At 54.7% G+C, this 21,310-nt stretch overlaps 1 protein-coding gene across 8 annotated transcripts in view; it reads left to right on the top strand.

The window, feature by feature from the left end:
* The window catches only part of Zmiz1 (zinc finger MIZ-type containing 1), a 219,662-nt gene that overhangs the window by 145,719 nt on the left and 52,633 nt on the right, over window positions 1–21,310 (top strand). Inside the window, exon 1 of one of the 8 annotated variants that reach the window (XM_071611137.1) lies at window positions 4,639–4,669. The exons of 5 other annotated variants lie outside the window; for them this stretch is intronic. In XM_071611137.1, coding sequence (XP_071467238.1) covers window positions 4,654–4,669 — 16 coding nt within the window. In that variant the 5' untranslated portion in view covers window positions 4,639–4,653. Of the gene's footprint in view, window positions 1–4,638; window positions 4,670–8,063; window positions 8,096–8,900; window positions 8,959–21,310 lie in introns of those variants that run through there. 2 more of the 8 variants (XM_071611140.1, XM_071611139.1) reach the window with 2 other exon arrangements.

Below are 21,310 nucleotides of genomic sequence, written 5' to 3'. Positions count from 1 at the left end.
CAGCCTTCATCTCAGTGAGGTACTTGGCTTGCTGCACCAAGCATGTGCTACTCTGCTGATCTTAGCTCTGCAGATTCTGATTTCAACATCAGGCCTCCCCTCCTTGCCCTGCCCTGGCGGCCACCTTTGGATGTTTTCCAGACAGACATTCCTACATGGCCTGTCTGTTCATGTCCACAGGTGGGGGACAGCTGGGACCACACTGGGGAGCGAAGGAAGCCAACAGATCCCCTAGGCTGCCATGGGCCAAGAACAAGGGGCTGGAAGGGCGCTGGCATCCAGGAGAAGCTCCCCTCTCCCTGGACAGCTGTAGGAGGAAGGAGGGACAGTGGCCCCAGGTGACAAAGCACACCTGGTGACCTTTGTAGGCTTGGGAAGTTCATAAAGCAGCTACACTGCTGCCCAGAAGACACTGAAGCCCCAGGGCCTGGTTCCCAACCTCATCTACCTAGCATCCCAAAGCACCAAGAGCCTCTGAAGCCATAAGTCCTCCAAAAGAATCCCTTCTGTGGGGAGTCTTTTTTCTTTTAAGCCCACACTTTTTTTTTATTTGTTGTTCAAAACATTACATAGTTCTTGACATATCATATTTCATACATTTGATTCAGGTGGGTTATGAACTCCCATTTTTACCCCGTATACAGATTGCAGAATCACATCGGTTATACATCCATGTTTTTACATACTGCCATACTTAAGCCCACATTTAAAAGATGGTGTACGTGACTCCCACCATGGATCAAGAAAGGAGGAGCTGAAGGGTCAGAGGTCTGCCCCCCACAACCTCCCTGTGAGTAGAGGAAGAGTCAGGTGGAAGCCATGAATCCCCCCCATGTGACAGAGGCGATTGATGCACGAGAGTTCTTTAGAAGAGAAAGCCCTCATATCTGTCAAGCACTTTACAGTTTGGAGAACACACCATCAGCACTACAGTGGGCAAGGGCACAGACAGTTTGTGCTTCTAGAACAAGCCAGGAGTACTGGGTTCTTATCCCAGCTCTACCACTAATTTGCTGTGTGACTGCGCTCTCACCTCCTCTCTGAGCCTCAGTTGCCTCATTTGAAATGTCAAAATGAGCTGCCAATTCAAAAAGGGCAAGCAGGGGCTCTATCCTAAAAACATCAGAGAACAATAGGCCAGGGAGGTTTAGGGGCACATGGGTCCGGATGGTTGTGCATGTGGCCTCAAATTTTTCCCTACATGAGCCTCACCTCTGTTCTCTCCAAGATGGGTGGTGACCTCCTGGCAGCCTGGGGAACCTTTGCCCAGGGAGCATCAGAAGTGGGATCAGGCTGCTCCAGCCCAGACAGCGAGGTGTGCAGCAGACAGACAGCTCTAGCAGGAAGGGAAATTGCATTTCCAACTGCAGGGAGCTTATGTCAGTCCAACCCTGGGGCCATCCGGAAGCCCCCTGTCAGAGCTGTGTCCTGGGAGAAGCAATAAAACCCCAGGACTGCTGAGGCACAGACATTCGAGCTGCCTTTGCATCCCTCCCATCAAAGGCCACTCAGAAATCAATGGGAAGAGATTCATTAGCGGCCTGGGTGGCGGGTGGCGTTGGCCCCACACCTCCGGCAGCCCCTTTGTTAACTGGCCTGAGCTTCCTGCTGAACAGGCCGCCCTCCCTGAGAAATAGCCCACGTTCTTCCTAGGTTGGGGACCTAGTCCCTGGGCTGGCAGTGGGGTAGCTGGGCCACCATAGCTCTTTGGAGCCTGTAATTCACTGTGCATTCATTCATTCTTTGACACATTCATTCAGGCAGCTGGTCCTTGTTTCCTTCATACAGCAAACCAAGCATCTGGCAGGCATGTTTTAGATACTGTCAACATAACACGGTATCAAACAGACAAAAAGTCCCATTTGATGTGGTGCTTGCCTTTTAGTGAGGGAGACCGCGTTAAACAAGATAAATAATTGAAACACATCAGTTATAGATGCTCAAGAGGAAGCCAAACTCAGGAAAGAGTCCTAGGATGTGGCCGGAGGGGCTGCGTGCGGCCCAGGACAGTGTGTCAGGAGGCTTCCCTGCAAAGGGGTCACCTGATGGAAAGCCTACAGGAGGAAGGGACGGGAGGGAGCCCAGGCTACCTGGATAACAATGTTCCTGGCAAAGTCCGGGGTGGGGCATCTGGCACATTTGCAGCAAGAAGGGCCCAGATGCTGAAGCAGAGTACACAGAGGAGGACTGGAATGCAATAAGGTCACAGAGATGACATGATACTGGTCATGCAGCGTTTTTACACTGACTGTCCAGGAGCATTTGGAGGACTGATGTGTTGTGGCTTAGTTTCAAAAGGACCGTGCGTGTGGGTTTGCTAGGGCTGCTACAGCAAAATCCCCCAAACAAACAGACATTGACGGGCTCACAGTTCTGGAGACCAGAAGGCAGAGATCTTGGTGTTGGCAGGGCCATGCTCCCTCTGAAGCGCTACCAGGCTCCACTCTGGCCTCCCTCCCAGCTTCTGGCAGTTCAGTGGCTGTGGTGACGTAGCTACTCGAGTCTTCACGGGGTGCTTGTTCTCCAGGTGTGCTTGTCTGTCTGACTCTGTGTGCAGATTTCCCCTTTCTGACACTGTGATATAGGATTAGGGCCCACCCTAATGACCATCTTAACCTGATCATCTGCAAAGGCCCCATTTCTAAATAAGGTCCTATTCCCAGGTCCTGGAGCTAGGACTTCAACACTTCTGGGGGGCACACAGTTTACTTTTAATGTGGTGGCTTGTCAACTTACCTTGACTTATCAATGTTTTCTCCTTTGGTCCTTCTCTAGGTCACCCTTATTTTGCAAAGGCAGGGAATGGGGGGATGGTAGAGAGCCTATTTGGCTTGTCCATGGCCACTAGCTAGTTACTACTTATTTCCTGAGCCTCAGCCTCCAAACCCAGGCACATCCCTTCCCTCCATAGGCCCTCAAGAAGCATGGCCAATTCCTCACTCTGGCCCTGGGGAAAGCTCCAACCCTGCCTGCCAGCTTCCCTGCCCATAAGGCATCCAGCTCAGGTGTCCCAGTAGCATACAGCATGGGCCTGGCACCTCCCCAGCTGTGCAGATAGAGGGCAGGCAGCTCCCCAAGGCTGAAGTCACCTGAAGGACCTTTTGGTTTATAAGTCCCCTCCTCACCACTCCTCAGCAACTTCAGCCCAACAGGAGATTTTCCTGGATCTCCAATAACCTTGAAATTGTAGGGCTTTCTCTGACATGCTGAGTAGAGGTGTGGGGTAGTAGAGACTGGTGTTGTTTTCAAAATGAAATGATTATAGGATTTGGGCAGAAGCCAGACACAGAGTTCTGACAATGCAGCCCAGATCTGGGATATAGCCTTCTGTGGAGTTGAATCCAGGAAGGGGAGCAGGGCTCAGTGATAGGAGGTTGGAAGGTGTAGAGGTCTCATTCTGCACCATGTCTCGTCCCTCCTCAGGTAGAGCCCCAGCAACAAAAAATGTCAAATTGATGCTTACCAAGGCACAGATGCTGAACTTTTAAGAGAAACAAAGTAAGATATTATTTCAGTAGATGTAATGCGGTGTGCTGGAGAGAATAAATAACAGGGGACAGGAGTTCTCACCATGGAGGTAACTGGCTGAATGGGCACTGTCCTTTTCCAGATCTTAAGAGTCCCACTTTGGGAATATAGTATGTTTTCAGTGCAGGCTTTGCAACCAAGTTGCAGAGTAATTTAAATCCTTCATCAAAAGTCATCTAAAGCTTTCTTGTGTCTCAATATCACCTTCTGTACAATTTAAATAGTAATCACCTCAGGCCAGACAGTGCTGCTGGGGAGGATCCTGTGTGCTAGTGCTTGGGAAGCACCTGAGCCTGGCAGCCAACAGGCACTCTACAGCCACGAGCTCTGCATTAGTACAGGACAGAAGCCAGATCCAGCACGGCCCCCAATCTGGATCCCCAAGTGTGGGCTGGGTTCTGGGGCCTGGTGGGGCTGCCCACATTGGCCAGGAGCTGAATCTCACTCATGCCTCCCACCTTCAAGACTGTAAAAGCAGACTGGAGGAGGTTTGTCAGGGCAAAGGACCAGGGAGAGCAGGTGGAGGGAACAGTGATCTTGAGAGATGTAGACTTTGCACCCGAGCCCTCAGAAGTGAATAGAAGCCCCAAGAGAGGTCTCTGAGATAGAGGCACTGAGTTGACCCATGCCAGTGCTGCATTTGAGCCTTCTGTGGGCCGCGTAGCTGTGTACCCAGTGTTCTAGCCAGTTCTGCACTTTTGTGTTCTGCCCCGTGACCTCTTCCATGTGCCTTGGAGAAGGACAGGTATGCAAAAATGGTCAGCACAGGCAGCTCCCAGGGCCTGAGCTCATGTCTGTCATACTCACCTGGCTACCTACCTGGGGACTCCCTTTGGATCCCACCCTCCCTCTGAGAACTCTAGGCGACATCTCCCCAGTTATCAGGATTCATGCTCAGACCCACTGTATCCACAACGGTCTGAAAAATGTGCAGCTCTATGGCTCAGAACCCAGTGTCCAGAAAGCCACCTCTGGGTTCATTGTTTGCCCTCTTTACAGCGAGCTTGGCTTTTGTATAGCAGGTCCTTCCTTCCTTTCTTCCAGTGGCCTCATGGCCCCTAAGCCTCCTCAACACAAAGCTTTATATAGAAGGTGACTCCGCCTGGAGCCACTTTTGACCCCCAAATGACCTACATCCCAGGTAGGTGGCATGACTCCTTTTCTCCTTACTGACCTGAGCTGGGACAGGATCCAGAAAGCCTATTCTGTCACTGAACTGGAGAGCCCTGGAGAAGGCCCCAGGTCTGAGCTGCCATGCTTGACCGGAGCCATCCCTTCCCCACCCCCAGGGCGCAGCTGGTCCTGCAGAGGTGGATTCTGTACGACAGGCTTCCCTAGCCGTTGAAGCGTCCTCTCTCTGGAGGACACTTTCCAATTGCAGAGCTATGATTTATTGGTGGCTCCTCCTCACCAGGGCCCATGGCAGGAGGAGTTCAAAACCCCCAAGAAAAGCCACCCGCTATTGATCCCACGTCAGGCCTCCCGAGCGCTGGCGGGCATTCATCAAGGAGTCGTAGCACAGGACTGCAGCTCGTCCTTTCTTCTTCCTTTCTTCTCCCTCCCAAGTCATCCCCCCGGGGCCAGGCCCCCCTTGCCGAGGTCACTCTGAGAGCTTCAGGAGTGCCTGCCAGTCGAGGCCGAGAGAGCCTTTGTCTGAGGTCTCTTTGCTGTAGATCCTTATCAAGGCACTGCCTGGGGGTGGAGCGGGCTGCTCTGGGCCCCAGGCTTCAGAGCAAATCTTTGGAAGTTGGAAAAGTGGAGTTGGAACTTGGAACCAGTAGGGAGAAACCCTTCTGACTACCTTATTTCTGTAGACTCCAGTCGCGCAGTACTCAAAAGAGCTTGCTAACCAAGTGGGCCAGATAGGGGCTTGAGTAGCAGGGGAGCTGGCTCTGAAATTAGCATGTGAAAAGGGCCAGTTTGGGGCTGGAGGCCTCCAGTGAAGGCTGCTGAATGGATGCTTAAAAACAATTTGTTCTTCTAATTATGTAAATCTGTTAGTGAAGAGAGTATTTATGTGAGGGGGGGGGAAGGGGGGTGGTTTACCAGGGAGGAATCTAAAACTGTGGTAGGTTCTCCTGGGCTTCTCCCAAGTTGGGTTCCTGGGAGAACTCTAAGGTGAGGCAGGAAGATGAGCCAGCGGGATGTCTTTATTGAAGTTTTCCAGGTGGTGCCACCAGGTCTCTGTAACTCAGATGCAAATTTGCTCAGTTCCAGTGTGAATTCTGGTTCAACCTATAAGAGCTCTTTCTGAATTAAGAATGTAGAATACCAACATATGTGAGGTCTCTTAAGAATAATTTAGAAGTCCCCTTTGATGGTTCAGAAGGCACTAAGAATCAGGTTAAAATTGTGAGGAATGGTCATTTTCCAGAACTTCTGGGAGGGCAGATGAAGTTGTTGGTGGTATTCTGGTTATTTGATTTTACATAACTGAGAAGCAAGCACTGGCATTGTGTTAGAACCAGATTAACATTAGAAACCAGGTCTTAGAGGCTTCTTGCAGTGTTTTCTTCTGAAATGTAGGCCAAAGTTGCGGCAGTCTGGCTGGGCACAAAAGAACCGAGCCTCCACGAGGCACTTGTAGGTTCAAACAGGAACTACTTTATTGCCGAACTCCACCGGCATTCCCCGCGCACTTCCCGGGAACTCTCTCAGCTCTCCCCCTGGCTCCTCGAGAACTCCACGGGAACTCAAAAGTAGCTGCGTTGAGGCAGCAGGAACCGCCCTATTGTCGGACAGCAGGGGTCTATATACAACTGAATACACAGCCTGTTTCAATCCAGCATCATCCAGTCACAGCAATTATACACAGTTTAACTTAATTTTCATCATCTTAATGGCTCGCTGGCGTCACCTCTCAACCACTCCTTCTGGCAAAATGCTAGGCGCCATCCCTACTCGGCTGTGGCTCTCAACACAAAGTGTCATGTCCTGTCCTTTTCTAGGCTGAGCAGCATGCTTTGGAGTGAATCAGAGGTCTGGGAGACTTGCAGTAGCAAAGATGGAAGAGTCTTTACCTGGCCTCTTGGGGTCCCAAATCCTGTGGGGCTGCTTGGAGGGGCAGGGCTCTAATGAATGTCTCAGTAAGTTAATGACTGTCCCAAAGAAGCTTTTATAACCCCAGAGGAGATGAACTGAGCAGGGCCCAGAATTTGTGCAAACTGGAGGGAAGTCCCTCCTTTGGCTGCCCCGGGGTTGGCCCAGCAGGAAGGGGATGCCAATTAATCTCTAGCAGGAAGCTACTTTTTGTCCAAAAGCCAGCAAGTTATGAAGTATGAATTAATTCATTTAACCAGCTCCTCAGAGGGAAAGCCCATGACAACTGCATTTCCAAATGCCATTCCGAAAGTGATATTTCAAGTGGCAGTGGGTGGGATTAGCGCCTGCTAACGATTTATGTCAAACAAGGAGCAAGAACATAATTTCTAGATAAGTGATTTGTCTCAGCCACTTCTAGGGCGGGCAGCAGGACAGACAGGAAGGTTTAAGGCAAATCAGCTGCTCAGGTTGAAAAGGAGGAAAGAACAGGGGAAGCAACCTAAAAGGACGCAAACCGGGTCGGTTCCCAATGCAAGGACAGCAATTCACAGCCCACTACAGAAATTTTAAAGGTGGTCCCGGCAACCTTTCTGTGGGGTCGAATGATGGGGCCCTCGCTTACCTTCCTAATTGTTCGGGGCACTTAGGTAACCACTCAAACAACTTTCCCTGGCGAGTGGGCGGGACTGGGTTAAGGGGGTTATAAAATAGGTTCCCGCTAGGGCGTGATGGAGGTGGGAGGTGCTGGCAAAAGAGGGAGGGGCTCCGACCCCTAAGGAACCGACTGAGGGAGTGTGCTTCCAGCGGTGTCTGCGGGCAAGAGAAATGGGCAAGCTGGAGCTGAAAGGCTGGAGGCCTTACGACAGACTGGCTGGAAGGAAGAGGCCGCGGTCACCACAGGATGCAATGTCAGGAAGGCAGCTCCCAGAGCGGGGCGGGGCCGCGCGCAGAGCCGCCCCCGGTTTCCCTCCTGCCACCAGCTCCTACGCACAGGAACTCCCCGAAGTCGGGGAGCCTGAGAGTACGTGCGCACATTCACCCTGCCCTGGGCCCTGAACTCGGGGAATCCCAAGGGTGACAAGGGCCCCAGTGCTAGGGTTTTAAGGGGCCAGGCTGCCGACCTTCCCCGCCCCCTAGCCCATTCCGAAAATCCTTTAAACCGAGGTTTAATCTGGATACCCCTAGCCTGCCCCGCCCCTGCCCTCCCCTCCCCCGGCCACCAGCCCGAGCCTTAGCCCCCTCCCCTCCGTGGACCCTCATTAGCATGACCACTTGGGAGGATTCGCTGAGGGGTGGGAGACGCCCGAAGTCATCCACCACTAGCGCCTTCCCGGCGGCCCCCTCGGGCGACAGCACTCCAGGAGCCCCACTCGCACAAGTGTTGCTTGCAATTAATTGCCTAGGCGGGGGAGGGAAGGGGGCCTGGTCGCCGCCCCCGCCCGGAGGCTGGAGCGCCACTCGTCGGGTCGTGCGTTCGCTCAGCGGCGGCGTGCACCAGCACCACCCCTGCGTGCAAGTTTGAAATGTGAGCTGCCTTCGATTCATACTCGCTCGCGCTCTCTCGCAGCAAAGTGGCTGGGCTGGCGGTCTGCGCGCACGAGTGAGTGCGGGCGGCGGGCGGCGGGCTGGGGGGGCGGGGGTGCGGACGGCTAGGCTCGCGGGGCGGGGAGGGCGCGCGCGAGCTGGGGCTCCCTGGAGACGCCGAGGCAGGTCTGCTCGCCTTTCATCTTCCTCCCGCGCTCCTCCTCCTCCTCCCTCCCCTCCCCCCGCCGCGGCGCGCTCGGTTCCCCCGAGTCCACAGCCCCACGCGGGCGCACGCGGGGTGGGTGGTCACGCCCGCAGGGTCCGGGAGCGCGGCGCAGGGCGCGGGCCGTGGGAAGTTTCGCCGGCGCGCCCCGTGCGCCCCCGCCCCCCGCGCGCCCCCGGCCCATCCCCGTCCCTGGAGGGCTGTCGCTTGTGCCCGGGCGCGCGGCTGGCTGCCTCCACGGCGGCGGCGGCGGCGGCCCCATTAGCGGAGCCTCCGCCTGTGATTGGCTTCGCCCGGGAAGCTGGAGACGGGCGATGAATAATTGATGTGTGCGGTGCGGTAGCCGGACGGCGGCGGCGGTGGCGGGCAGCAGCGAGCGGGAGCGCGGGAGCCGGAGCGCCCTCGGAGTGGGCAGCGCGGAGCGAGCGGGCGCCGGAGCCGCCCGGGCCCCCGCGCCGCCGCTGCCGCCGCCGCCGCCGCCCGGGCGCGGAGCGGGGATGCAGGCGGCGCCCGCTGCCTGCGCGCAGCCTTTGTTCGGCGCCGGCTGAACCCTGCCCGGAGTCGCTCGCCGCGGCCGCGGCAGGCCGGGTCCCAGCCCCCCGCGGGCTCCAGGGCGGGACCGCGGCCGGTGCAACTTCTAGGTAAGTACGGGGCTGGAGGGGTCGGCGGCGGGGCGCCCGCTGGCCGGGCCCGGGCTCCCTCCGGGCGCGGGGGCGAGTGTGCGTGCCTGTGTGTGACAGAGGAGGGCCGGTGCATTGTGGGTAGCGCCGTGTGCTGCATGGTGTCAGCCCGAGGCTTGGCCGCGAGAGTGGCACCAGCGTGCGCCGGGCCCATTTTGTGCACCCACAGAGGTGGAGGTCAGGATGCTCCCTTTGCCCCTTCCCCGAAGGTGAAGTGTTGGCTGTCCAGCAGGCATTTTACAAGGCTCTGTCCGTCCTCAGTGGGCTCTCCTTGCAAAAATAAGAATCAGCTAGGAAGCGAGCGTTGCAGGTAGTGGCTGAGGGTCTTAACTTCAAGCTGCTCCTTTGTCAGAATGCATGCCTGATTCCAAAGCACTAGGAGACCTCCATGGGCGCTGATGAAGCCACCATTGAGGCAGGGCGCCCTTCCCAGAGGTGGTGGGTGCACTTCTGACAAGTGTTTGCTGGGAAGCCAGCTGTCGAGGAGGAGGGAGATGGGTCTGCATTAGAGTGCAGGAAGGGGCCTTCCAGGGGTGCCTGACCTTAGGCTGTGAGGATCTTGCACCAGATTTTGGAGAGCAGGTTTCTCAGAACACTGCCAGGGTTAAGTAAGGAGCAGCTGCTGGAGGTCCCCAGAATGTAGCTTTGGTATTGGTGTCCCAGGCATCAAATAGATCCCAATTCCTGAGTCTAACTGGAAGCCAGCTGGGGGAGACTAGGAGAGGACAGGTGGCAACTCCTTAGATGGGCTCCAGGAGAGCATCATTCTTACAGTGGGGGCCCAGGTGCCCTGCCCTTGACCATCAGGGAGGACTGCCATATGGGCACTGGGCATGGCTGATGGCTCTTCCAACAGGAAGGGTTTGTGAAGCAGCTGGCAAGGATTTGGTGCCAGAGTGCTTTTCAATGGCCCATCCTTGAGAGTGGGCCAGAAATCAGGCCAAGGAGATAGAGTGATCAAGGCTGTGTCACCCGGAAATCAGGGAAATCCCAACCCCAGCTAGTGTGTAGGAACTTAGGCTCCTCCAAATCTGGGACTCTGGACCTGAAGCTCATTTCCCATACACCACAGAGTGAAAAGCCCCTGTCCCAAAGTGGGTGGGTGGGTTGGGCTGGTGAATCTTGGGGTTCTTATGGCTACTAGTAAGCCTGTTTCCCTTTTTTATGTGTTAGTGAGGCAGTGACTACTCTGTAACTAGCTGGATTCAAGTCCCTTCTATGCTATTTTTACCCTGAACTTCCTTAGTGAGAAACCACCAAACAGCAATGCTTTGGTGAGAATCTGGGTCTTTACCGGAAACAGCAGCCTACACAGTTTGAGACTTGCTTCCTAACACTATCTCTGCGCCCTTGCATGGTCCCCCCTTTGCCCAGAGCCCTTTCACCTCTCTTTCTTGCCTCTGAGTTCCCATCTGTCTTGTGCATTCAAGCACTCGTGAGCCCCAGTTTCAGGTGGAAAAACCAATGTGTCCGAGACCACCCAGTAGGGGATGGAGGCAACTGAGCGTAGCTCCTGCTGGAGCAAGACTTTGAAGGCAGGGACTGCATGTTACTTGTGGCTGTATTCTCCAGCATCAGCTATGGTGCCTGGCAGATAGTGGGTTCCCAGTGCCTGCTGAGTGATTGCTTGAGCAGAAAGCTGGTCAGATGCTGTTTCCCTGTGCAGGTGAGAGGCTGGCGGAGAGATTGAAAGAGCACTTCTAAATCTTTAGCAGCATTGCTTGAGCATCTACTGAGCACCCAGCTCATGCTCAGTTCCTGGGAACACTAAGATTAGTTCCTAGTCTGGGGTCAGCCAGTCAGAATGAGAGGCACTACCACAGGTTTTTAGCCAGAGATCTGCATGGGGACCCCCTGAATGGCTCTTTCTGGTCCACATACCAGGGAGCAAGAGATGATAGAGCTGGGTCGAAGACTACTGTCCAGTATGGTAGCCACTAGCCACATGTGGCTGCTTATAAATTTAATCCAGAGTGAGAGTTTGGTTCCTTATTGGTACTAGCCATACTTCAATGCTCAACAGCCACATGAGGCTTGGGGCTACCTTATTGGGCAGCTCAGATTATAGGACAGTTCAACAAAGGCAGAAAGTTGTATGGGACAGCTCTGGCCTAGAAGGGTGGAGATTTGGATAGATGTCAGCTGAGGACACTAGCCCAGAGTCTGTGAGTGTGACAGTGCAGGGCCAGTCAGATAGATAAAGAGGCTTTCTGTGTTCTTAGCCTTTCCTGTCAAGCCTCCCTGGGAGGGGAGCCTAGACCAGCCAGGTGCTCACATGTAACAGAGGAGAAAGCTGAGGTTCTATTTTGCCTGAGGTCACCTAGTGAGGGAGTGATATGAGCCCCAGGTCTCTGACCCCTCCTCAGCCAGTGCTTCACCATCCAGCAGAGGTCATCCAGGGGGCATGGGTGGGCAGCGGTCCCAGGCACATCCTCAGACCTCCCTGAGGACCGTCTTGGTGCCGGTAGGCGTCAGTGTCTGTGAAGTCATCCATCGATCGGGCGGGGGAGCCAGCTTGGCCCTGTCCTTAGGAACAGATAGTTCTGTGCTGGCAGCACTGAGAGGGTGAGGCACTCTGGGCAAGGAGGTGTTTACCTTGCTGGATGTGGCTTTGGTCCCTCGGGAGAGGCTAGCTCCTTGTCAGTAGCCTGGTTGCTCAGCGCTTCCCCAGACACAGGGGTGCAGGTCAGAGCCCAAAGAGGGGAAAGGCTTCTGGACATTTGACAAATGGAATCAGTTGCCCCCTGCTCTCACTCTGCCAGGAGCTGACCGCCCCTTGCATTATGGGGTCTCTGCTGGGCCATGCTTGCTTTCGTGCTTCCCAGAAGGCTCAGCTGCTGAGGAAACTCTCCCAGGGTTTGCCAAGCAGCCACAGCCTCACAAGGGAGCCTGCTTGGGGAAAAACAAGGCCCCTATCCTTGGAGCACATCCATCTTCCCTTGGGTGCACCTGGGCAGCACCCACAGGCAGAGAAGGACAGCCAACTGCTGTCCAGAGGGGTGAAGGGACTTGCTGCTCCAAGGTCACATGGCTGGGCAGACCTGGGATGAAGCAAAGACCCTTACACAGTTGACTGCAAATCCCAGTCCACCATTGTGAGCCTGAGGATTATGATTTAACTGGCCCCTTCTTCTCTGGTCCTTGCTCCAATAGGTGAGTTTAGTTTATCTGAGGCCTTGTCCCTATGTCCTGTACAGCCCACTTCACTGCACTCCGGCTCCTGTGCCTTTTTTTAAAAAATAATATTTATTTTTTAGTTTTTGGCAGACACAACATCTTTGTTTGTATGTGGTGCTAAGGATCGAACCCGGGTGGCACGCATGCCAGGCGAGCGCGCTACTGCTTGAGCCACATCCCCAGCCCCCGGCTCCTGTGCCTTGAGGCGGCTGGAGGGGTGGCAGTCTGAAATGGACCCTGGCACACCAGAAAATGGGATCTTCAAGGCCCCTCCAAGGCAGTTTGAGAGATAAGAGGTCCTTTGTCCACATTTCCAGGTTTCCAGTTCTCTTAAATGAGGACGTGGAGAGGGGATGGTTGGGGCCCCTGCAGACTGCACCCTTCCCCAGAGCCAGGGAGAACCACCTAGGGATGCCTAGGGTTCTTGATCCACAGTCTCATGAGCCATAGCCACAGGTCCTTAAAAAGTGACTCAGAGGCCAAACCCTGCTTTCCCCAGAGCAGGAGGACCCTTGGCCTACTGCCCCCTACCCAGGTAGGCTTAGGAAGTGCAGGCCCATTTTCTCTCTCCATAGTCCCAGCTAAGGTCCTGACTTTTGCTTGAGCTCTGGAGACTTCTTCAGGGCCCTCTCTGAGCCTCTGCAGCCCTGCTGGGGTTCTTCTGCTTCTCCCCACCCACAACACAGGGTGAGGCCAGGGCAGTAGTGGGTGATTGATGTGTGTTTGGTGAAAAGGTATTTAGCCAGGAGAACCCCGTTCTCTGAGGCTGAGGCTCCAGAATCACCTTGGAGACTCGGTAGTTCTGGGGTGGGGCCTTCCTCTGTGATTGGCATTGGCTTTGCAAAGTTCCCCCCACAGAATTCTGATGCTGTTTGTGGAAACACAGCTCCTCAGCCCTGCCCTCAATTGATAATATCTATGATGTGGTGCCGAATTAGTGTGTGACCTTTGGCAAGTCACATCCCCTGGGGGGAACCCGAGTGTTCTCATCTCTGTCCTGAGGATGTTGCTGTCTCATCTCTTTGTCTCCTGTCTGAAAGACAGTCTCCGCTCCAGGATTTCAACCACTAGCCCCCAACAGGGCATGTGAGACAGGTGGGGAGAAGGAGGAAGGAAGCTGGGTCCTGCCCAAGGGGCCATCGGCATCTAAGGGGTGCAGTAGAGAGAGGTCTTAGTTTGTGTCCAAAAAGCGGTAGAAGGAAAAGGAGGAAATGGTGACTTTAGGGCCTAGGGCTGGAGCAGCCCCAAACTCTTCCTAGAAGTGTGTGGGAGGGGCTTGAGCAGAATGAATGTCAGGTGGCAAGACAGTGGGACACAGGATCCAGATCTAGGAGAGGTGTGGAACTTGAGGAGAAGCAGGGATGGGTGGGCAGAACCTCCTCTAGAGGTTAAGTCGGGCCACTGCTGAAACTCCAGTCCAGAGCACAGGTTTTATCTCCAGAGCATCAGGGAGCCATTGAAGGCTTTGGAGCCACAGAGGCCCCTGGGACTCCTGTGGCTTCCAGGAGCAGGGCCCGCAGCTGAGTTGCAGGCAGGAATCTGTGCGTGGAAGTGAGGAGGTCAGGATCCTGCTGCAGGAACGGAAAGTCTGTTGTCACAGGGTTCCTGATGTGCAGTTGCCTGTGGTGGGGGATGGGGACAGTTGGCTCTGCCTTCAGTGGTGGAGCTCTGGGAACTTGATGGAACTTGTCCCCCCCACCCCCCACCAGTGCAGCCTCTGGGGGGAAAAAAAAAAAAGAGTTGTACCTGTTTGTGAACTAACTGTCCCTCAGGGGTTCTAGCCAGGCCCCAGAGGTTGACATTGATGTGGGCCTTTCCCCAGGGCTGGGGCTGGAGCACACAGATGAGAAGAAACAGCCTCTGGGCTTTCTGTTCTCACATTCTCTCTGTGCCCCAGTATTTAATCTCTGCCCCCTTGGACAAAGCCTGAAGTGACTGGTGTTCTATAGGGACCCTTGCTGGCTCCCAAGAGATTGTAATCGGATTGATAGAGGAGAAATTTTAACTTGGTCTGTTTCAGCTTCTAGGTGTAGGAGGGAGGACTGGGAAGAACTGGGAAGGGGATTTCAGCAAGGAAGGGAAAAGCAGCCCCAGGAATGAATGAATGAAAAGAGGCCTTCCTTCCTTGCTTCCTTTCTGAGGAGGTAACACACATGTTCTGGGTATACAGTGTAACATTCCGCACCTCTATACAATGTGTACTCATCAGATGGGGGAGGAGGCCTTGTATCTCCTCTCTGTTCTACTATGTTTCAGCCCAGCTCAAATGCCACCACCCAGAAGCCTTCTCCAGGCCCCACCTCCAGCACACATGGGCACTCTCCCTGAGTGTCCTTAAGCCCCTTTGTACATCCCACAACAAGACGTTGGTATGTCTTATGTGATCACTTGCCCACCAGGTGTCAGCCCTGCTGGATTATGAGTCCAGGAACAGGCCAGCCATGACATGCCTCAATGCCACGTGCTGCATAAACGTCTGATAAATGACCAGCACAGCGCCTAGGTGCGTTGTGGCAAAGGCATTCTCACCCAGGAAGGCAATGAGAGGCCGCCCAGCTCTGGGTCCCAAATTAACCATGTGATATAAGGGAGTGCTTTCTTTCTTCGTGTCCCCATCTTTAAAGAGTAGCCCTGGTTTTATCCAGTACAACAACCACTCGCTACATGTGGCTGTGGAGCTGTACCTTAGGTAAAATCAAATTGTTTTCAATTCCTTGGTTACAGTAGCCAGTTCCAAGTTCTTGGCAACCCTCCAGGACTAGTGGCCAATATACTGAATGGTGTCACTAGTGACCACTCCATCAGGCAGGAGGCTTTTGAACAGTGCTGTGTATGTCTGAGAGCCTCGGAGGCTTTCACAGCTGTCACCTGTGGTTCCATGGGAGGCCGGAGCCGTAGGGGGCCTGAGACACCAAGGACCCGCCTGCCTCCCTGTCAGCAGCTCCCATGGCTGCTTCTACCCACCCCACCCACCCCCTCACCCCGATAGGACCCGGCAGCTCCTCCCTGCCCCAACCCCCCAGGGCTCTTAAAATGGAGCCATTCAGAGTCCTACCAAGACAGTGTCAGAGAGTAATTATGAAACCCACATCTGTTGTTTCCTGGGTGACTTTGGGGTAGTCACTTAACTTCTCCAAGCCTCTATTTCCTAATCAATGAAAGAGCTGCTGTACCTAGCTGGCTGTGTTGCTGTGGGGTATTAGTGACATGGGGCTTGGTGGCTGGCATGTGGTACTTGCTCAGTGAGTGGCAGCTTTTATTACTTACCATTCGTTGGGTTGACAATTCTGTCATTTAGCTCCAAAACAGCTACCTTTTGGTTCTCTTGGTTCCCAAGCCCGAGAGCCTTGGTGCTCTCTTGACCCGGCTTCCCCATGGCCCCCTCTGGGCCTCCATTCCTCATCTGGCCTGTTCCTGCCTGTCTTCACGTTGTATATTGTAACCAGAGATTTTGCCAGGACCCAGGGAGGTGCTTGTTCCTCCCTCTTAAGGGATAGTTGTCAGGGGAGATCCTGAGAAGGAGGAGGGAGAGGGGCTTGAATCTGCCTCTTATGCTCAGCTGTAGGACTGTCCCCAACAAGTGGCTGTCTGAGGGGACCCAGTGCATGTCCTAGCTCTGGAGGAGGTGCTCGAAGGGCCGGCACCCATGCACCCACTTTCATTTCCCTCAGGGGAAACAACCCTGGATGCCTGCAGCCCTCTGGAGCTTCCCCTCTGAGGTCCACCTGTGGTTTGTTGGGCCTGGGCACTCCCTGAATTCTGGGCACAGGGTGTATGAGCCCAGCCATGCTGTGGTAGTTCTTAGGAGGTCCCTGCAGCCCTACAAAGGGTGGGCTTACAGGGGGGAGACCCATAGCACCAAGCCTGGCTTCCATCTGCTCCAAGGCCACCGGGAGAGGACCTGGTTGAAAACAAGTTCTGGGAGTTGGAGGTCCTGGGCCAGCAAACTGCTTCCTTACACCCCAAGCCCTGGCCTCTGCTGAGCTTTTGGTGCTGGGCAGGGTTCCAAGAGGCAGAACAGCCAGCCTTGGGGAGCAAGGCAGCAGCACGCTCCCAGGGAACAGATTGCACAGCAAGAAGACAGGCTGCTGCAGAGGGTGGAGGGTGCTTCCTGGGCATTTGTCGCCGTGGGGAGAGGCGAGGTGAGACTGGGCATTCTGGGGCAGGCTTCCTCTGGAGTGCTATGGCAGTAGGTTCCAGATGGGGAGGGCATGGCTCCCCGCAGTGGGGACTGGAGGCCCTTAACCCTCAGAGTCCCCCACCTGAGACTTGCTCACTGGCCCCTCGTCCCTGCTCGCTCATGCACTTCACACACTGGGGCCTCGAACGCTCTCTAGGCTTCAGTTTCCTCATTTGTAGAATGGGAGCTAGTGCTTATCTCATAGGGCTATGAGAGGATTACACAGCCCCTTCCAGCCAAAGCCTCGAGCATGGTCCTAGGACCTAGGCTCCTTGCTCATGGGTGAGGCCTGCTCCTCTGGGGGCACATCTTCCTCCTTCTTCCCAGCAGGGGCCTCTTACTCACCCACTGCAGCCCCAGCCCACCTGCACAGCCCTCCTGTGTGCACCTGTGTGGCAGTGCCTTCCCTGTAGCACAATCCAAATTGGTGGCAGATGCAGAATGCCCAGCTTCCCATGAGCCTGAGAGATCTTGGTACACACCGTGCCCTGCCTGTCTCCACCTGCCCTGGAGCCTCTGGGGCTTTTGGTCAGGAGCTCAGAGCTCACTCAGTATTTGCTGAGAAAAAGACCTGTGGCTTCTCTGCAGAGTGTTGGGGACTGCCCATGTCATGCACAGGTGTGTCTTTTTGTTGTTGTTGTTTGACAATGACTGTCCACCAAAGCTCCAGGACAGTCCCAGGGATGCCCTAGTAGGAGGACAAAACCATCAACCTAGGGTTTCAGGGCAGTAGCACCCAAAGCAGAGAAACTCCCTACCCTAACCCCCTGGATCCAGTGCAGCCTTGACCACTGGAACTAGTTTCTAGTGACTTCTGAGAGACCAATGCGTGTGGGAAGGAAGTTTCCAAAGGTCATGTCAGGACAGGGGAAGAGCAAGAGCCCAGCACTGCTTTCCTTGTGAGCACAGTCTCCGGCTCCTTCTATCCAGGCCAGATTTGACCCTTGAAATGAAGGCATTACCTCTTCCCTGTGCACCTGACCTTCCTGGTATCACTGCCACCCAATGGTCCCAGTGGGCAGCAAGCAAGCCAGTAGGACGTTCAGGGGAACCATCACTTCCAGTCCTCCCTCTTGAGCAGGCACCCCCTGGTGAGCAGAGTTTTCTGCAGCCCACTCTCGACCTGAGAATTAAGCCTCTCCAGCATCAGGTCGATCAGGGGCCCATAATCCTCTGAGTTTTGTACAGTGTTGCACTTTCTCTAGAAATACCTTCAGTGACCTGGATAAAATTCTCCTCAGGTAACAGCCCCTGGGATGGAGGTTTCCGCTCTAGGGTTTCTTTCCAGGATGTGGGGTTCCCCCAGTGGTGTCCCTTGGGCTTTTACCCAAATCAAACCAGCCTTTGGTAAGGCCTGGCCCAGACCACCCTCCCTGGGCTTTCCTAGGCTCCTGGAGCCCCTGGTCCTGGGTCTGTGTCTTGAAGCCTTGCTATCACCCACCCAGGGGTCTTGATCTTGGGATTTCTCTCTCACTGGGCAGCATGTTCAGGTTCCTCTTCTGTAGAATGAGACATCCTCACCCACAGACCTGTTGTCATAGCCGGAGCCACTAAGTAACTGGCTTGTGCTGGGCAGGCATGTGTGCAGGCATCCCGCTGAGGACACTGGGTGTGTACCTCTCCTGCTTGTGCTTGTATTAATGGACACACCTGAGACACCCACCATGTACCCTGTATCATCACTGCAGCACTCAGTATCACCCTGGGCTTGTGTGGAAAGATGGTATTTCCAGTTCATAGCTGAAGCTCATTCAGATTGCTAATGTGTTTTTGAATGAGTGAATGAACAAAAAGATCAGGCTTTGGGTGGAGCCTCTACCCCCCTGGGAACTTAAATCCCAGAATGAAGGCATCAGGACTGGAAGGTGCCGGTGTACAGGGCCGCATGCACATCTCGGGGTGATATGGGGGTCAGCCTTTCAAAGGGAATGTGTGCTGGTGAAGAAAAGCGTAAGATGGAACATTTGCAAATATTACATGGGTTTTGCATTTGTGTGCATGCATCACGTACACATGCAGGGGGACGTGGGTATGTCCCAGTCAACATGTGAAGGGTGTTTCCAAGTTGAATCTTGGTTGGATGAGGGCATAGGGTTGGTTCTCTTGAGTGTATGCATGCTTACGAACACAGGGGTGTCAGTAGTATATCTGCAACATGGGAGGGCCATGTGACATATGAGTGTAGGAGTTTCTATGTCCTGATCCCTTTGGGGCATGCAGGTGTTACCACTGTCCTTCCCTGCCATGCTGCACTACACAAGGGAGGAGAAGGGCTGGCTGTGTGTGGCAGCCCCTCTAGTACCAGCTCTGTGACTTCAGGCCTGTTCTAAAGCTCAGTGATGTCTCAGCCTCCACATTGAGAAACAGAGATAGCAATAAGCAATGACCTTGAGATTGTCAGGGCGACCCAGCGAGTTCATGTGCCTGACACAAAGAGTGCCATGTGTAAATCTTGGTCATAAGCACCACGTTGTGGCAGGAGAGATGGCGTCCCATGCGGCCACCTCTGCGTGCAGGCAAGCCCTTGGCACACTCCTGCAGGACTGAGCAGCGATTCTAACAGGACTGGCTTTGAGGCCTAGTATTTCTGGGGTACGCCTCCCCCAGAGGGGGTATCTGGCCTCACTGCTGTCAGGGACTGGGGACCAGGCTTACCTCAGGAATGGCAGGGTCCCAGATGGCCCGTCCCATCCTCAGAAACATGACCGCAGACCTTCAGGAAGGGACCTTTGGTGGCTCCTCGGGGAAATCCACCCCAGTCTCCACAGCTTCCTCTTTTCCTGTCTCAGTGGTGACAGAAGAATGCTGTGCATTTTCAGTATGTCCACCTGCCTTCACTGCTGAAAGAAGTCAGTTGCCTCTCCAGGTCCCTATTCTCCCCATCTGAAAACTGGGCTTGTTCTTTCTGGTTCTGGTCCAGTTTTTAGCACCAGAGTCGAAGGACCCAGGGAAGATGGAGCCTCTGGACCATCTCTCAGGCATGGCTGCCGGGGTAGGAGCAGTGGGCTCCTTTGGTGGCCTGGCTCCCTCACAGACTGGCCCTAGCCTCTCCATGGAGATACCACCACTCTGCATACTCACCCTGGCTACTATCACCCTCAGGGGCACAGGGATGGAGAACTCCTGGCCCAAATGGCCTCACCTGAAGCCCGAGACCCAGGACCCCACTTAAGCTCCAATGCAAAGCAGACAGAGGCCAGAGGTCAGAGCCTGTGGTCACAAGTTGGAGAAGAGCCGGGCTCACTCCACATTTCTAGAGCTTTTCATAGTCCAGAAGGCGCTGCTTATATCTGTGATCTTTGGGGCCCTCTCTCCCCAGGACAGATGTTCTCTTCACCTCCAGGAGGTGAGAGAGGAACCCAGGCTGGGAGTGTGGGACTGTTGTATGGAACCAAGGCCCCAACCCTAGCCTTCTGTCTCCAGAGGCCTGTTTTCAGCAGCCACCAGGAAAGCAGGCAAGGACCTTGGTCTTCACTTCCTGACAGCGCCCTGGGGACTCTTGGGGCCCAGACAACAGAGCCTTGCTGGGTTCTACCACATGCTTAGGAGCCCCTGACTTGGAGGAAGACACTGGAACCCCAATGATAACCCCCAACTCTGCATCCACATGCCCCATCTGGACACACGGGTGTGCATCACGTATGCACTGCTACCCACTATGCATGCACACACTCACATGGGCCTGGCCCTTGGGGTTTCCCTCTCCATCTAGAAAACTTAATTATAACTTAAATTCTCATTTTTAACCAACTTTGTTTTTAATGTCGAATAACTATCACTTATTTGTATATACTTCAGAAACAGAATCCCTGAGGGAGAAGCAGTCTGTTTTTTTTTTTTTTAAGATGAGTCCTAGAAGTCCAATTAGGAGCGATTGTTACACTTCTAAGGTTTTCCGGCCGCTTTCTGTCATGCCCTGCTGAGCCCCTAATTAAGCATCCAGGATGCCCCAGCTCTGGCCCCACATGGTGGGGGGCTGGCATGTTTGAGGGCCAGGCCAGCAAGCTCAGGGACTGGACCCCAGCAGGGTCTGAAGGGTCTGGGAGCCAGTCCTGTCCTCTATCCAGGGATGGGCTGAGATCATCACCCGCCATCCCAGGGCTCTGGCTGCCTTCGTGGAGGACCATGCAGGACACAGAAGCAGAGTTGGCTTTGGGTTTGAGGGAAGCCACAAAGTCAGGCCTGGGCGGGCCGTTCCCCCGTCTGGATCTGATGAATGCTCCTCTTGCTCTAAATGCAACTTTCCTATGACAGGGTGTAGCCTGCTTGTCCCCACTCACTGTCAAGCAAAGCTAAAGCAACCTGCCAAAGTCACCACGGGCTAATTGGAACTATGCCACACCTAGAGCCAGGTCTGGGGTGAACAAGACCTGCAGTTGCAGTCAGTGTGACATTTGGTGCCTCGGGGTCCAGTTTGGTGAGAGAAGCATCTCCAGGGATGAAGGAGAACCGTGAAATACCAAGTATGGTTTAGCTAGGCAGAGGAGGGGGCCTCACCACGGGGACAACTGGCAGAGGGGATGCCACACAGCCTTGCTGGCTTTGGAATGGAAACACCTGATATTTTTCACACAGTGCTGATTTCTAGCATGACGTCCACTTGTCCCCATCCACTCTGGCTGGGGGAAAAGGGTGTGTAGAGGAAGAAACATATGCCACGCTCAGCCGGCGACCTCGAGGTTTCTCTGAGCTGCCTGTGACAGCTGGTACCTGCTCCCGCCCTGCAGGGCTGGTGGCCTCCAGCCTGGGTGGGCTCAGTCCTCTGGTGCTTTGTGGTGCCTCCCCCACACCCTTGAAGGCATTGCCCCCACCCAGCCCAGGCCTGTTCACTGCGGCCTCTGGGAGGTTCGGGTTTCTGCCCGCCAGGTGGGCAGCTCCCTGCCTTCCCTGAAGCAGCAGCTCAGCTCTCAACCCTGACCTGCTGCTGGCACCTGGGCCCCCAGGTGCCATCTGCCA

Source organism: Marmota flaviventris, chromosome 4 (genome assembly GCF_047511675.1).
Source record: "Marmota flaviventris isolate mMarFla1 chromosome 4, mMarFla1.hap1, whole genome shotgun sequence".
Lineage (NCBI taxonomy): Eukaryota > Metazoa > Chordata > Mammalia > Rodentia > Sciuridae > Marmota > Marmota flaviventris.
The sequence above is the reverse complement of the archived record's forward strand: the minus strand, read 5'-3'. Positions and strand labels throughout refer to the sequence as shown.